Source organism: Leguminivora glycinivorella, chromosome 7 (assembly GCF_023078275.1).
Source record: "Leguminivora glycinivorella isolate SPB_JAAS2020 chromosome 7, LegGlyc_1.1, whole genome shotgun sequence".
Taxonomy (NCBI): Eukaryota; Metazoa; Arthropoda; class Insecta; order Lepidoptera; family Tortricidae; genus Leguminivora; species Leguminivora glycinivorella.
In genome coordinates this window covers 8,340,565-8,358,033 of record NC_062977.1, presented here as the reverse complement: position 1 = coordinate 8,358,033, position 17,469 = coordinate 8,340,565, and the positions used below count along the sequence as shown (strand labels likewise).

Below are 17,469 nucleotides of genomic sequence, written 5' to 3'. Positions count from 1 at the left end.
AATTAAAAAGTATACGGTCAACATAAGTCTAATAGAACTTTCTTTTTTCTAACTCGTTTTGTAGCACACTGTCGCGTATTTGCAGTGCCAGCATGGTCTCATGTTTAAAGCCTCTCACGTTCAAACAATCATGTAAGTGCCAAAAGATTGCATGACGCAACAGGTGATAAAAATGCGATCAAACTAAACAAACGCCGCTGAAGTCATTAATGGTAAGAAAATGACAAATCTGTCAAAAGGGTATTCTCATTAGAGTCTAATCAACTTAGCTCAAGGTTTTCACGAGATGCAAAGCTGAGGTTACCTAATACGGGTTCAATGCACAAAAATCTGTAGATGTAATTTGAACTTTCTGTGATAAAGAAAAAATATTCATATCACTGGTCATTTTACAAGATAGATCCTTTTTGGCCCAACTACGTCCATAATAGTAATAACAAATAAGTGAGACTTATTATATTGACCGGGATATAGACCGTGATTACCTTTTTGATTTTTGTCGAGCTCTCGATATTTCGACGCAGTTGCATGCATCATGATCACGGAAAACACGGTCTATATTGTCACTAGTGTCACTACTTTAAAAAAAACTTGTATCTTCGTCTGTCAATGAAAAGAAAATTGTAGTAAGTATGTATGGAATGCATAATATAGACTTACTGCGTTTTAACTTTGAGGAGCAGCGTGAGATACGAGATTTTTTCAAAGTAGTGACAATAACCCGGTCCATATATTAAGTCTAATAAATGAAAATAACTGTGAATCATTCAAAACAAATAAGCGAGTTTACTAGGATCCTCACCGTTCAAGCTCATATTGAGGACTTCAAGGAAGTTTCCCTGCGCCGCAGTAGAGTTGATAGCTGTTGGGATCTCCATGTTAGGCCGCTCGTGATATTGGAGAACTATTTTCTGGTAGTCGGTGAACAACCTCCTTAGTTGCAGCAGCACATTCGACCAGTCCTCGTAACGCTCATTTTGAACTGCCACTCTATAAGTAAATGACAGTAAGCTTAGAATAAATAATTTTCGTTTATTAAGGTACGGATCGAATAGGTACGGTAGATGTCGCTACGGGTCTCATTGACCTAGTTACGGCACAGCCACGACATTGGTCTTAGCGCGACAGCGGTGAGCGGCAGCCATACGTGCGAATGAAAAGTCCCATCGCTGTGTCTCGCTCCAATGTATGGCCGCCGCTCACCGCTGTCGCGCTTAGACCAATGTCGTGGCCGGGCCGTTAAGTGGTGGAAAATGTAGCTGGCTTGGTTGAAGTCTTGATGGCTCAGTTGGCAGAGCGCTGGAGTATTAGGCTGTGAGTCGTCTCACCCATGGCGAACTTTTTCCACTAATAGATTTTTTCTAAGCCTATTGGCATAGATTGCAGAAGTTTATGCTAATCAGAAGTTACATAACAGTAGCTTAGTCTATGGCATTTCTTATAGGGGCCAGAGTGGCTACATAAATCGGAACACAATTTGTTACCAATCTAAGGCAGCAAATATCTAAGAGTATTTTGTAGAGAACCTAACGGTATAGCTCGTTCTTTTTAAAGGATGGTCAAGCAAGTACACTTTAATTTCGATGACAATGTATTCGGCTATTTTCTTTTGGTAGCTAGGAACCGAAAATAATAAAGCCAGTAAAAAAATTACTAATAGCAAGGACCACATAAGTGCGTTTTCACATTATCCGATCCGATATCGGATGTCGGAAGGATTTCAATAGAAAAAATCCAAGATGGCGCCTGTAATGTATGGGATAACGGTCCGACATCCGATATCGGATCGGATAATGTGAAAACGCACTAACACGGGACAGACAAAGCCTATACAAAAAAAGCGTACCCCTGAAATGTATGGGCCTTTAAGGCTTAAAACTAGGCGCTGTTTTGCAGTGGCCACAATCCATACTATATTAATATTATAAATGGGAAAGTGTGTGTGTCTGTTTGTTTGTCCGTCTTTCACGGCAAAACGAAGCGACGAATTGACGTGATTTTTTAAGTGGAGATAGTTGAAGGGATGGAGAGTGACATAGGCTACTTTTTGTCTCTTTCTAACGCGAGCGAAGCCGCGGGCAAATGCTAGTAATAAATATTTTCCCCAAATATTTTTGCGTGTTTTTATTTTTTAGAAGAACAAATTATTTATTTATTTAAACTTTATTGCACAAAAGAAAAGAAATTAAGCTAAACAATACAGAATTTGAGAGAACATCGCTTGTCGCGGCTTTCAAAATTTTAACGTTGACCTGGTTCCTACACTAGGCGAGGCCTGTGCTGTAGGTAATATTTACATCCGAGTTACAAATTTGGCGCAAAATTGTTACAGATAAGTTGACAATTATATTTATGTAAAGACATGTTAAAGATTTGAACTTAAACCACAGTATAGACATCTATTACAAGACGACTCGCGGTAAATGCACTGATATAAATCATCCTCGACCAAGTAAATATTAAAAAGCGCGTGTTTTTCGCAAAAAAACATTTATTTTATCTACACAAGATTCAACATTCATCATGAAATGGTGAAAAAGGTAAAACAATACAGAATTTGAAGAACATCGGCATTACATTCCACAAATTTCCCTTATAATTTATTGACCTGGTTCCTACACTACGCGTCAGTAGAGGGACAGTCCTTCTGTCCCTGTATCTGGCGTAACTGCAGCTTACATCCGAGTTACAAATTTGGCGCAAAATTGTTACAGATAAGTTGAACAAATATACAAGATATTATATGTAAAGAGGTTAAAGATCTGTGACTTAAACGAAGTAGACACTAGGCAATAACGGTTGAGACAAAAGCAGAAATAAAATAACATATAAACATAAACACTTGTTAAAGTTACTGCTCTTGTACAATCTTTAAGTGAGCCAGAAGGAATGCAACATATGAGTACGAGTGAGGAAGTTTGTGTACGTGTATGTGTGATGTGTGAGTGTGAATGTGTGGATTGAGGTGAATGAGAAAAAGAGAGAGAGAGATGTTGTATATAAATTAGATAATAGTTAGTATATAAATTAGATTACCTATAGAAGTCTTCGTAAAACCTTCCCCGGTAGTCTTTCTGCAAGCACTCTTTCATATGTGGCGGAAATTCTTCCAAAGATTTAGCCTTGTAGAATGTTCTTGAAAATAGCACTATTGTCACTTCATGGTTGCTGCCGTTTTTCTGTAAACATGACGTCACATATAAACACTGCATTGCTATTTGTCGATTTCACAAAAGCGTTCAGTTTTGAATTAGTAAAAAATCGCATTTTTATAAGAACCTGCTTTAAAAATAATATTAGCAATAACTCTGTGTGCATTCCATATACAGGGTGTTTCTATAGTGACCTACAACACTATTTTACGACGTACAAATATATGTATGTGCAGGTCAAAACGAGCAACTTTTATTACGGAATAAACCCAAACATTACAAAATACTGGCTGTATCATACAATTCGGCGGGTCGGCATTTTTTGGGAGAATCATATTTTTTGCGCATGTGGTTGATTTAAATGTTCTTCTTAAAACATCTTGATTACCACATTTTTCTTTTTTTTAGTACCTAATTGCGAAACACATCAATTACATTCCTTACCTTCCACTTAGTAAAAAGCTCCGCCAGAAATCCATTCACAGCCTTCTCAAAGTACAAGTCTCCGTGAATATCAAAGTCCCACATCTCTGAGGACATCTGTATGAACAAATACACCATGGAGGTTGAGGATCGGAAGACGATCTTCGTGTCTTCAGTGATCACCCCGCAAGCCACACGGTCTCCTTGAGACCACATCTCGTAGACCTGACATCTGATAGCACCACCGCAGTATTCGATCTTTTTGTTGAGGTACACGCATGTACTGACCTATAAATAATAGAAACAAGTTATAGTTGTAGCCCGCATCTGACCAGGCTGTCATGACATGACATTCCATAAATAGGGGACTTGACTGTAAGTTAAAATAAAATATATACCATGCACGAAAGCATCAGATATAGCATCAGATAATTATAAGAAAAATATGGACAGAAGTTATTTTTAAATCCAATTGCTATTTAATAAGCCAGGTAGAAATATATAAAGTGACTGAGTTGACCGTGACGTCACTCAATTCGATTTATATAAATTCCATATTATTTCGCTCGCCCGCGTGTCTATACTTGAAGTCGCGCTTGATGTATGGAGTCGCGCGACCGAACGAATGTTGTGCGAACCAATCTGGTAATAATCACACATCATTCTAGTGATTATGGGAACAATTCATCTGACATTAACTATAACTATTTTATTCTCAAATCAGTATTTGTTGCCCCTTGAACTATTCTACATAATTAGTTAGTAATTTGATTCCGAACCATAATTCATAATTGAAGAGATGCCGTTTTGTTTTAAGTATGATGGAAAATTGCTGCCACTTTGTTTATTTTCAGCTAATGTTACTGTCTATGTATTTTATCCATAAATACAGCCTGGCAAAAAAAGAGTACAAAATGATGCCACCATCTATGTCAAACCATTTCGCATGTGGCAACTACTTTGTCAGATTTTGACACTTTTCTAAAAGAACAGTTAAGTGTTACTATGATAAGAAATTTAGTCCCATATCACTACTCGTTTTTAGGGTTCCGTAGTCAACTAGGAACCCTTATAGTTTCGCCATGTCTGTCTGTCCGTCCGTCCGTCCGTCCGTCCGTCCGTCCGTCCGTCCGTCCGTCCGTCCGTCCGTCCGCGGATAATCTCAGTAACCGTTAGCACTAGAAAGCTGAAATTTGGTACCAATATGTATATCAATCACGCCAACAAAGTGCAAAAATAAAAAATGGAAAGAAATGTTTTATTAGGGTACCCCCCGAACTTTATAAATACTTTCTAGGAAAATTGTTTTGCCAGTAGTTTTTGAGAAAAAAGCTGTACACAGCAGACACGCTCTTGGCCGGTTTTTTTTACAGATTTAAAAGCAGTGCTATCTTGATTTTCGACATGTGTCCAGACACTTTTATCCTTTATGACATCTCTGGAATAAATACTACGTTGAAGATTTTGAAGAATACACAATTACACATACCAAGTGATTCTTAAGTCTCCACATCTCCGAGCGTCCCATGTACTGGTCCTTGAAGGTAAGCTCCACAGAGTCCAGGGCGACATCTGGCACATTCACGATGTTTACGTAGACGTCGGCAAATGTGCGCAGTTGGAATGTGGTGGCGATGCTTTGCTCGACACTGATGGTATCTAGACAAATATAATATAATATGCATTATAAACCAATTTTTTTTTTGCACCAAATTCAAACACATCAGGAAATTGTATGTAAATATCTTTTCACTACCTCTGTATTTTTTAGTTAAATTAAAATCATATACTTACCCCCTTATTCATAAACGTCCACTAAAGTTATCAGGCCGATAAAGTTCCTTTGTCCCTTTCTATTACACCAACACGTTGGACAGGAACAAACAAACTTTATCGGCTTGATAACTTTAGCATATGTTTATCAATAAGGGGGTAAGTAATTTTTTTTATGTAATATTAGTAGACAATTGTAACACAGTTATAGTGAGCTTTCGGAATAAAAGAAATAGACATCAATGTATAAATAAGAACAAATAATTTGCCAAAGCTGTTAAGGTTTTTTTTTCAAATAATTGGTGACCATACATAAAAATAGGAAAAATTCTTATTTCTACATTTCAAAATATATAAAATTATGATGTTTAAAATATTACTTACCAAAATTATCAAAATATACTCTGTCAAACAAATCTGTCAGTAAATAAGAACCAGGAAAACTATAAGTATCCTTTTCTCTAGCACCCTAAATAAAAGGATGCATATAGTTTTCTTTGTTCTTATTTACTGACAGACTTGTTTGACAGAGTATAGGTGAAACCTACATTGCAAAAAGTAAAAAAAAAAAAATACCTCTGCCTCTCCCTGGGGCATCCTTGACAACTTGTAGCAGCAGCCGCGGATAGTCATTTTCAGGGTGGTATATTTCCACAATATCTTTCTCTTTCAGTCCAGGATAATCTTTTAAACTGATTATTAAATCCACGGCTGTAAATTAACAGATTTTATTATCAAGCAACATTGACAATGTTATCCATACTAGAAACATCTTTGAATAGTTCAATGTTGAGCAAAACAATATATATATAGCTGACATACTGTTAATAAAAAGTAGGTGTGGAAAGAGAAAAGTGCAGAAACAGAATGACCCCATTTGTAGCGGAGTTTTTACTCTAGAAGGGATGTAACAGCAATCTGGCTACATGGGTCTATACATATAACACAGTACAACATAGCCATTGCACCGACCATGAATCAACACTCGATGGGCGTACAATTCCATCTCAAATCTAACTCGATCTCATCTCTAGTTATGAATGCAACCTCTAAACTCTCTCAGGGAAAATTAGAAGGGCCCCAAGTCCCGTGGCTCTTATCGGTGGATGCACGGCACAACTGAATCTCCAAAGGAGAACTCATCGTGCATCCCGCAACTCAGCACTCTTATCTCATGCTCAAGAACTTGCGATGAGTACTGAGGTGGGAACCATGTGGTCCCCGACGAGCCTCCACAACAACCCCTACAGCTCATCCATCAGCCTCCATAAAGTAACCTCCAGTAACTCAAACCGATAGCATACCAGCCACCTCACATGTTGCATTCAAACTCGAGCTACACACCGAATATCACTCAACTCAACAACTCAGATCTATCTCAAGGTAGCCGTTAACTCATGGTCACTGCAATATCCATGAGTATATCAAATATAGCAATGTCTCACTTACCAAGAGCGTCGTACACGTGCCACACGGCGAATTACGTACCAGTACTCAGAGCATCTCTCTCCACGTGTCTCAACTCGTTTCCGCTCTTTTCTCCTCGCGGTCACCTCTGACACTTGCTCACCTCCATCGCCAGTGTTACCAGTGAAGAATACGCTAAGAGTGACGGTTTGGATACATACCACAATAACAGACTTCGCGATCTCCGCGACACTCCCGAAGGCGAGAAGATCACATAAGTAGCGTCATCAGCTGGCGCGTCCATTCGGCTATTCGTTCTCTAGCCCAAATGGCAGCGTTCCGCCTTGCTCTAGTCACTTCCTGTGGCTGGTCTTCCATAACAATTGTCTCTTTCACTTCTGTCTCGTCGGGTATATCATTATCAGAAGCTTGCTCAGTTTGCATAGGACTAGTTTCAGAATCTAACACAACTTCTCTCTCGATTGTCGATTCAGTAGGGATTGTTAACTCATCAATCTCCATCTCGGGCTCAGGAGATACCATCGTATCAGGTACTTTCGGGGGTTCTCTAATTTCAACTATCTCCATGGGCTCAGCTGGTATCTCTGCCATTTCAGTGTCTTGTGTTGGTAAACGTGCATAATCTGTTGGGCCGTACGTGTCAGACTCTAACGGATACAGGTGTGCTATGGATCTCGTGAATTCTGTATTCCCAACTACCACTTTGGCTGCTCGGCATTCACCGTCACGGCTTCGGATCAAGCTTGAAATTCTGCCAACCTTCCAATTGATCCTATGTTTGGAGTCATTCTTGATCTGAACGATGTCACCAACTTCTGGAGACTTCTTAGATATCACTCGCGGTTGTTTATGAGAGTGGCTGAATCTATCCCGCAGACTTGGTAGGTATTGGTTGGTGAACATCTCTTTATATTCGTTAAGTATCCTCTGACCTCTCTTCCAGCCTTCGACCAAGTCGACTTTCGTATTGGTGCCTTGTGAGGTTCCTTCGCAAAGTTCTGAGTTTATCTCTAGGCACTCACCTAGGGATAGAAAATCTGCTGGCCGCAGCACTGCCTCTGGGTCAGAACCCACTGCAGTCAAAGGTCTAGTGTTCAAGACAGCCTCAATCTCCTTCACTACTGTCTGCATTTGACCATCAGTTAATAAATGCTTATCAAGTGTGCGCTTCAAGCAGTGTTTTACCAGTCCAACTAAACGTTCATAAAAACCGCCTTGCCAGGGTGCAAGCTGCGTAATGAATTTCCACTTGATATGTTTCTCCTGGCAGTATGACTTGATCAGTACTTCACTCGTCAGCTTGAACTGTAGTGCATTGTCAGATATCAATACTTTAGGTGGTCCTCTGGCAGCTACGAAACGCCGTATCGCTAGCAAACACTCCTCAGCTGTCAAAGCCTTGACCAACTCCAAATGTACAGCACGAACTGCTAGGCATGTCATAAGACAAATCCATCGTTTTTCTCTGCCAGTATTTGTCTCCACTAAAACCGGTCCGAGGTAGTCTAATCCAGTGAAGGTAAATGGAGAACTATAGTTAACCCTTTCACTGGGTAGTGCAGGTGGTGGTGGCAGTTTGTAAGGACCTCCGGCATATTTCTCACACTGTGAACACATCTTTAGGGTTTTCTGAACTTGGGCTCGCCCATGAGGGATCCAATACTTCTCGCGTAATATGCTTAGCGTGTGCGGTACACCAACATGGTAGTTATCTCTATGCGTCTTCAGTATTATCTCGGTTGTGAAGGGTGATTTCTTCGGAATCAGAATGGGATATCTCTTATCATATGATAAATTTGCATTTGCGAACCTTCCTTTGCATCTCAAGATCCCATCTTCATCTCTAAAGAGACCTAAGTTTCGTGACAAACTAGTGACCTTTCCTGAAACTTCTTCTGAAAAGTATTTTCCTTGCAACTTCTTTATTTCGGACACTGACTCTTTTTCTGAGAGGTCTTGCAAAGAATCCAAACTTCCATGAAGTGTAGTGGGTGCAGAATTTTCTTCCAATTCAGGAAAGTCAAGTTCATTATCTTGGTCTTCATATCCTCTCATTGTCATCTCTGGACCGTCCACCATGTCCAGAGCCCTCCCAACCAAGCACAATTCTTCGTTCTTCTGCTGCTTTGGCCAATTGTTTTGGTCTTGTAGAAGAAAATCTGGACCATGGAGCCATAGATCCCGTTTTTGATGCCACAGTTCTGGCCTAGTAGCTATATCTGCAGGGTTTTGTTTTGAGTTAACATAGCGCTGCTCTACTCCTAACATATCCTTAATTTGCTTGATCTCATTGACTCGTCTCAATACAAATGGTGGAAGCAGCCTACTTGATTCGATCCAAGCTAGGACAACTTGACTATCCGTCCACAAATATATCTTGCATATATTTAGGTCTAGGTGGCTTTTGACATACTTCAGAAGTCTACTTCCTATCAGACACCCTAGCAATTCAAGTCTAGGAATTTTGAGATCGCTCTTGTCTTCTGCCGGGGTTATTCTGCACTTAGACATAAGAAACGAAGTTGATACATGCTCTTCAGTTATGACACGCAAGTAGACGACTGCTGCATATGCATTCATTGACGCGTCAGTGAAGCAATGTAGTTCGTACTTAATACAACCCGGCTTTACTCCACTTGTAACATGTCGGGGCAGTTCTACTTCGTTAACAGCTTTTAAATCTTTAATTATGTTCCTCCATGATGTCAACAAGTCTTCAGGCAGAGTCTCATCCCATTTGAACTTCCTAGTACAGATCTCCTGGAACAAGAGTTTTCCCGGTAGCACGAGTGGGGATACGAATCCACATGGGTCATACAGACGCGCTAGCATTCTCAAGACTCCTTTCTTTGTAATGCCCCTGTCTACAGTCTCACTTTCAAAGGTATCGTTATTCAGATTGAGACGTAAAGTGTCATTTTCCAAATTCCATACCAAACCGAGGATCTTCATTTCACTCTCTGGTTTAGCTCTCTCTTGCTTGGGAATCTTGTCCATGAACTCCTTGTCGTTCGACATCCAATCTCGTATGTTCATTCCTAATTCATTGAATGAGTTCCTAGTTTGAGCATATAATTTGAGAGCCTCTTCTCTTGACTGAACCGAAGTCACCAAATTGTCTACATAACATTTATCCGCTATTACTGGAAGCAGACTCTTGTTAGTCCTTGAAATGTGGTATCGAATAGTTGCTGCTAAGAGGAAAGGGCTTGATATTACCCCGAAAGGGACTCTGCAGAATCTGTATTGAACGATGTTGTCTTCAGCCAGTTCTTGGTCCAAATCTTTGACCCAGAGAAACCTGGTCACATCTCTGTCCTCTTTCTGTAGACCAACTTGAAGAAATGCTTTTTCAACATCTGCAGTGACAGCAATCTTCCCAATCCTAAATTTCAGCAGCAATCCTGTCAAGTCTTCCAGCATGTTTGGGCCCCTGTACAGGCACTCATTCAAGCTTTTCTCGTTTTTTAACTTAGCTGAAGCATCATAGACCAGTCTGCCCCTTTTTCCTTTCTGTTGAACCATATGAAAAGGTAGATAGTGAACAGGATGGTCGACTTGAGTGGAAGGATCCACAATTTCTATTATGTTAGCTTCCAACTGTTCCTTTAAGATTTTCTCATATTCTGTTTTATCTTCTTTATTTGATCTTCGCAATACACCCTTTAATCTACCAAAGGCAAGTCCGAAATTGGTAGGCAATTTTGGTGGATACTCTATCCATGGCCACTTGACCTGGTACCTTCCTTCACTGTATTTGACAGTCTTGTTGAAGTGCTGAACAGCTTCTTCCTCACATGTAGTTTTTGGAGAATCACATATCCCGATGCTCTCAAGTGACCATAAGAATTTGACGTCTATGGTACGCAGGGGAAGATCTGGTTCTGTAAAATGGTCTTGATTAATATCATGGCACTGGCAATACGTAGCCACAGATAGAATGTCCCCTTCCGTGTTGTTGGTAGCACTTCCTGCGAGAAACCAGCCAAAATCAGAATCTACTAGAAAGGTGTTATCCCCCAAGTCAACACTCTTTCTGATGAATGAAAAGTATAAGTCATTTCCAATCAATAAATCAATGCCTTCACCAGTAGAAGTATCGTCAGCCAAGATGTCTATCATCGGTGACTCTATCATAGCCATTGGTACCTTTGTAGTGATGTATGGGACTATATTCACTCTAATCATTCTTTCAACATTACGTTTACTTACTATAGTAATGGTTGCATATGGGCAAAGCATTTCTCTAGGCTTCTCTGATCCAAATGTATAAATCATTAGACAATCTTCTCCGTCAGGTTTGATATGTAGTAATTTAGCTATTTTGTTTGTGATGTAGGTACGTTGGCTTCCCGAATCAAGTAAAAGTCTAATGTGTAGACTTCTCCCCTCCGCTGTCCTTACTTGGGTTACAGCTGTCCCGCTGCACCTTTTGTCGACACAATGCTCTATTGTGCATCTTTGAGCAATGCACACACTTCCTCCTCCTGGTACATCTGGAGGCACGATGCCCTATTTGAAAGCAAACGTAGCACCTGTCTTGCAGTTTCCCGATCCTTTCCTTATAGGTGTTGAATTTGGTGCAATCTTCACTATAGTGCTCCCCGTTACAAAATATACATGTTTTCTTCATGCGTTTCCTATTTTGATTTGAGACAGCTTCCCTCTTTTGTTGCCATCTTCGTTTTCTCGTAGCAATTTGCAACGTCGCTGTTGAAGCATCATGTTGAAGCTCCATCATGCTGGACTTCACAGGAATAACAGAACTCTCTGGATTTAAAACGACCAAACTCTTCGAACTTTCCATTGCTGTTATTACAGCATCTAAAGCTTTTCGGATTGCAGAAAATGAATCATCAATCGCCATCAGTCGCACTTGATATACTACTTTAGATGGAAATTTATTAAGTATAATAACTCTAAGGTGACTAGCATCAACTTTCTCCCCTAGAGCCTCCAATACCCTCAGGTGCTTCTCTATGGCGTTCAGAGTGCATCTACAATCTTCAGGTAAATCCTTTGCTACCGTAAGTTTTTGCAAAGCCTCGTTGTGAGCGTCAATGACCTTTGAAGGCTTACCGAAACGGCTACTGAGGATATCGACCGCAATTGGATAATTTAAGTTTGTAGTCTCCAAACCCTCAACTGCTTGAAGGGCTGGTCCCTCCAAAGATGCTAGCAGGTATGAGAGCTTCTCCACATTGGCAATATCCTTATTGTCGACATTGGCTGCAAACTTGTCCCAGAATGTATTCCACTTTAGGACATCACCATTATATTTGCCGAGTTCTAATTTAGGTAGACGTGTCCTATTATTGTTATCTCCTTCGTGGCAGTAGAGTTTCATGGCAATTTCCAATTCCGTTAGCACGTCCTCCGCTTTAATCTGCACGTCGCGACACTGTTTCCAAAGATCTTCTCTTACATTGGCGCTATCACCAGACAAATATCTGTTGAGGTCTGTTGTGAACGACGATAATCTATTATTAACATTAATTTTGACGGCAACTATCCTGTCCCTTTCTACGCCGGTCTCCATACTATGAAGAGCCTCGGCGGCTCCCGTTAAAGCTTCTGTTAGCCTCTCTAAGCGCAATTCTAATGTTGAAACTAAAAGGTCCATTTTGTACGCAATGCAAGCTACTGATACTCTTCATTTACTTATTAATCTTATGTGTGTCCTATTTGATGCTAATCTGCAATGAAATGCATTGATTTTGAGTCCACTTTAAACCATAGAAGTTTGCTAGTTTTACAAGAAGATGTTAATTACTATATTTACTTAATAGTGAAGTCGTCTTAAATTTATTACTTACAGCGAGTTATTTAGCAATCTGCTCACACACTTTAGCACTCCTAAATTAAGTAATTGCACAGTTTTATTTAATTTTTACTTCTAGAAACAAACTTTTATCACAGCACGCGAAAACGAAAAGAAAACCGGGTAAGTTTACAAAACTTAAGCCATAGACTAAACTTCACTCTATTTCTTAAGCCTCCTTTACACGACCTGACCTATCAATCTGTCGTGTCCGCTGCCGATTCGTTCCAGACACAACAAATATACCGCATCGTAAATATAGCCGTGAGGGAAATAAAACAAGTAAATGTTTTAATATTTATTATTATCCTTACACCTAAATTAATTTGTAATAAAACAAACGAAGTAAGGTGCACAGAATGACAGATTTATATAATAAATTCCGAACGTGATGAGTTGTGTATTTCCGAACGTGGACAGAGCAGTGTTGCCAATGTTTAAAAGAATGCGTAAATACCGCTCCTTTATCAATAATTTTTAAACACATTACAATTTCTGCGTAAATAAAATTTAGACTTATAGAACAAATAAAACTCATCTGTCGGCCGGTCCTCCGTGCAACATTAAGTACGGAGCTCGAGACGTGCACATTCTCTTCATGGTTGGGTAGGTAATATTACTACCTGTCTATACCCACCACAATGGTCATAACTACCCCATGTGTATACACCACTATGGGCATACCCAAACCAAAAAAAAATTGAGTTGAACAGAAAATTCTCAATATTAAGTTCATACTTAATTCTTCATGTTTATCATGTTTATCTCTCCAAAGACGTCAACCGCAACCGACAGACTGCTTTAAGTTCGGTTTTAAGCATCTCCACCAAAAATGTAGCGGAGTTTTTACTCTAGAAGGGATGTAACAGCAATCTGGCTACATGGGTCTATACATATAACACAGTACAACATAGCCATTGCACCGACCATGAATCAACACTCGATGGGCGTACAATTCCATCTCAAATCTAACTCGATCTCATCTCTAGTTATGAATGCAACCTCTAAACTCTCTCAGGGAAAATTAGAAGGGCCCCAAGTCCCGTGGCTCTTATCGGTGGATGCACGGCACAACTGAATCTCCAAAGGAGAACTCATCGTGCATCCCGCAACTCAGCACTCTTATCTCATGCTCAAGAACTTGCGATGAGTACTGAGGTGGGAACCATGTGGTCCCCGACGAGCCTCCACAACAACCCCTACAGCTCATCCATCAGCCTCCATAAAGTAACCTCCAGTAACTCAAACCGATAGCATACCAGCCACCTCACATGTTGCATTCAAACTCGAGCTACACACCGAATATCACTCAACTCAACAACTCAGATCTATCTCAAGGTAGCCGTTAACTCATGGTCACTGCAATATCCATGAGTATATCAAATATAGCAATGTCTCACTTACCAAGAGCGTCGTACACGTGCCACACGGCGAATTACGTACCAGTACTCAGAGCATCTCTCTCCACGTGTCTCAACTCGTTTCCGCTCTTTTCTCCTCGCGGTCACCTCTGACACTTGCTCACCTCCATCGCCAGTGTTACCAGTGAAGAATACGCTAAGAGTGACGGTTTGGATACATACCACAATAACAGACTTCGCGATCTCCGCGACACCATTCATTTGACAACCCTTCCAATCAGGGTACCTAGTCAGCACCCAGTGCCTGGACTGCGGTGTGGAGGACGATACGGCCCAGCACACCCTTGAGGAGTGTAGTCGCTGGGCCGTGGAAAGGGCTGCGCTGGTCGCAGCCACAGGACTGGTGGACCTCTCGCTGCACAGCGTCATAGGGGCGATGCTGAGCAGCGAGAGAAGATGGGATGCGGTGGCCTCCTTCTGTGAAGACGTCATGTCACAGAAGGAGGCGGCGGAGAGAGAGCGCGAAGCTGCGGCTGACGCGCTGCCTCTCCGTCGAAGACGGCAGGGTCGAAGGCGACGAGCATTCTTGCGCCACGACCCTTAGTGGGGCTAGCGGGTACGGGACCCGCATTGCACCGGCCCCACTAACCTCGTCGAGGGAGGGATCAAGCGTTTCTGATCCCTCTCTCCCTAACCTGTGCCACAGTATAAAACCAGTAATAACTCTTCTTACAAACTTCACGCCGCGCGGTGTGTCCCCCTCCCTCCCCTCGCATGCGGCGAAAACATGCGAAACTGGTGATTATTGGGCTGGACAGTCGGGGCCGCGTTTGCGCGCTGTGTTGACGTGTTGAGTTCGGGAGAAAATGACGTCAGCACCGAAGACATATTTTCGTTACTGTAGTGTTTATGGGTGTATGGAAAGTTCTCAAAATGCGGAAATGTCATTCTTTAGAATTCCTAGACACCCAGAAAAGTAAGTGGTTGTTATATATTTGCAGTGTTAGGTACATTATTGCTTACGTAAATGGCGTAAAAGTGAGATTTAAAGCTAGAATGACACATTAAAATCAATAAGGATTTATCTGTAACGACATTTAGGTAGATGCTGCGATCTATCTAGCTCGAAAGTTTGGTACCTACTTAAATATTGTGCAAACATCTATTCAAACATTTTATGTAAATATGATTTCGTCAGTATTTAAGAAACAAATACGTACTTGAATCTTTATTAGATAAAAAGGTAGAAAGAGCGTTGGTACTAGCATAGCGCCATACACAGTTACTAATACGAGTAGGACAGTAGGTACTACGTTTCTAGTTCAAACGAATCTTTTTTTTATTGTGATGGATTGGGTGTATTCTAGAGAAAACATATAAAATGAACACTTAAATTAACGCTTTTGCAATTATTGTTACACAATCTACTATTGCGCGTATGAGAGTAATATATTTATAATGATTTTTTGTGTCTTCAATACTGACTAATGTGGTGTCATGACGTGGTATTGTTATACTAAAACCTACTTACAGTTAATAGTACCTATTAGATTTACAACAACTTACATTGTACGAAGTCGATTATAGTAACGTTGTACATGTACAACCCTGCGTGACCTTGCGCAGTAGTAACGACCGCGCCGCCGCTGCCGGAGATTAACTACTGATATATCCTTATACTGTGCCTGTGCGGATGCCCTGTGACAATTCGGGGCTGCCGGAGGGCGCCATGGTGGACAGAGGAGACCCGATGATCCCATGAAGCCCTCGCGAACGGCACAGAGGGCGAAACGCCGGAGTGGGGTTTAGTGGGTAAACCTCTTCCCTCCCTCTCGACAAGAGAGGGGGCCGAAGGAGGGAGTCCCACACACCCCCCCTTCAAGGCCTTCCCGCGGCTGGGGGGACGGTGCGTAACGCATTCCCCACTCCGACAAAAAAAAAAGAAAAGGGTACCTAGTCAATGTCCCAGTTACTTAAACTCATATTGTTACTGTAGCCAGCTGAGCTAGCTCTTTCTATCACACTTCCATATCGGAGTGAGAGAGCCAGATGTAGCATTAACAATAGTCACTTTGGCTAGTCGGGCTCTAAAATTTAGCTTGAAATTGAAATTGTACGTAATACATAACTAAATGGTTTTACAAATGTTCTTCGTGTTAGGTAGTCTTGATGAATTCTACATGTCTTATTAATATGTCTATAAGGCATACAGATTCACTATAAACAGGGGCGGCTCACTCCGCGATTCTATCGCCGCGCTACAAGTACATGCTGGCGGCCGCAAGTTCGCGGCCTAATCAGGGGTGGCGCGCGTTGTCACGGAACACACGTTCGTACTTTCTATTGTTACTTTACGTCGCGAGTTTTTTTAAGGTTCATATGCGATGTCCGCGTGTGGAATGACTAATAATGCTTAATTAAATAGACATCATGAATAAAATAGGACATTTTTACACATATATCTACTATTGATTATGTCCCACGGAAAAGTTCAATAAGGCTTGTGATGTTGGAATTTACAAAAATATATAAATACCTAGAGAGTACCCAAAACTTGACTATAATAGTATAACATTTTATCTGCTCATATTAATTCGTTTTAATCCATAGGCAACCCTATCGTCCGTCACTGCGCACGTGCGGCTCCTTTCTTTGTTCGAATTTTGTAGGCATTTAAAAAGGCGGCATTTCGTGAACATCAAAGCAGTGGGCCTTCTGTACTTGTACTATTATATATTCTGTGCTATAAATCATTAATGTAATAGTTATTGCCTTTTAACCTTCATCAACGTTAAGTAGTACAGAGATATAGCTTATCAAACAATAGTAAATAACGGTATTAATTAAACTTACGACTGAAGCTGTTTTGGTGAACTATAAGTTTAAACGCCTTCATCGTCCTTGATTGATTACAATCTACTCATTTTAATAAGCACATGGTCTCTTGTTTTTCGTATATTTCATTAATAAAATCAACTATAATTTAATAAACTTATTCATTTCCTTTTAACATTTACAGCAAATATACGTATTACATTAAACGACATGGAATAGATCAAATCAACATCAAATCAAAGCACATCCATCAACTGTGACAAGTTGACAGTTGACATATCTGTCAAGACTGATATAAAAACGCTGTTAGTTTTATATCAGTCTTGATATAATAACGCTGTTAGTTTTATATCAGTCTCTATTCATTTTAAAAGGCTCTATCTAAAATACAATGATAAGCCACATAAAATAAAATAAATTGTGATGTTAGACTGTATTTTGTTTAAATTGATTCATAATTTGACCCATCACGCATCTTGGAATATGTTCAAAATAATTATGTTTCTGTAAATATCATACCAGAGCGTTTAACAGTGTCTGAAATAATTTTTCTGAAAGAGCAGAAGCCCGTTCCTCTGCACTTAGAATATGGTTTCATAAAACTTAAACTTAAAACTTAACAGGACTCAATTTGTAAAGCTTTTAAATATTGAGAGGATTACATATACATTTGGTA

The 17,469-nt window shown here is 40.4% G+C and overlaps 2 protein-coding genes across 2 annotated transcripts in view; both read right to left on the bottom strand.

Annotated features, from left to right (window-relative positions):
• The window catches only part of LOC125227724 (GATOR complex protein Iml1), a 62,508-nt gene extending 45,505 nt beyond the window's left edge, over positions 1-17,003 (bottom strand). Inside the window, exons 1-6 of the mRNA XM_048132027.1 lie at positions 16,812-17,003; positions 5,925-6,059; positions 5,065-5,234; positions 3,597-3,863; positions 3,037-3,179; positions 803-990 (exon numbers count right to left, since the gene is read on the bottom strand). Of these exons, the coding sequence (XP_047987984.1) occupies positions 803-990; positions 3,037-3,179; positions 3,597-3,863; positions 5,065-5,234; positions 5,925-6,059; positions 16,812-16,854 (946 nt within the window). The 5' untranslated portion in view covers positions 16,855-17,003. The remainder of the gene's footprint in view (positions 1-802; positions 991-3,036; positions 3,180-3,596; positions 3,864-5,064; positions 5,235-5,924; positions 6,060-16,811) is intronic.
• On the bottom strand, positions 10,801-13,307 carry LOC125227723. The gene is made up of 2 exons (XM_048132026.1): positions 12,593-13,307; positions 10,801-12,472 (listed from the first exon to the last, which is right to left on the bottom strand). The coding sequence occupies exon 2, from the start codon at positions 12,397-12,399 to the stop codon at positions 11,146-11,148; it is 1,254 nt and encodes a 417-aa protein (XP_047987983.1). The 5' UTR covers positions 12,400-12,472; positions 12,593-13,307; the 3' UTR covers positions 10,801-11,145.
• Positions 17,004-17,469: the final 466 nt, after the last annotated feature.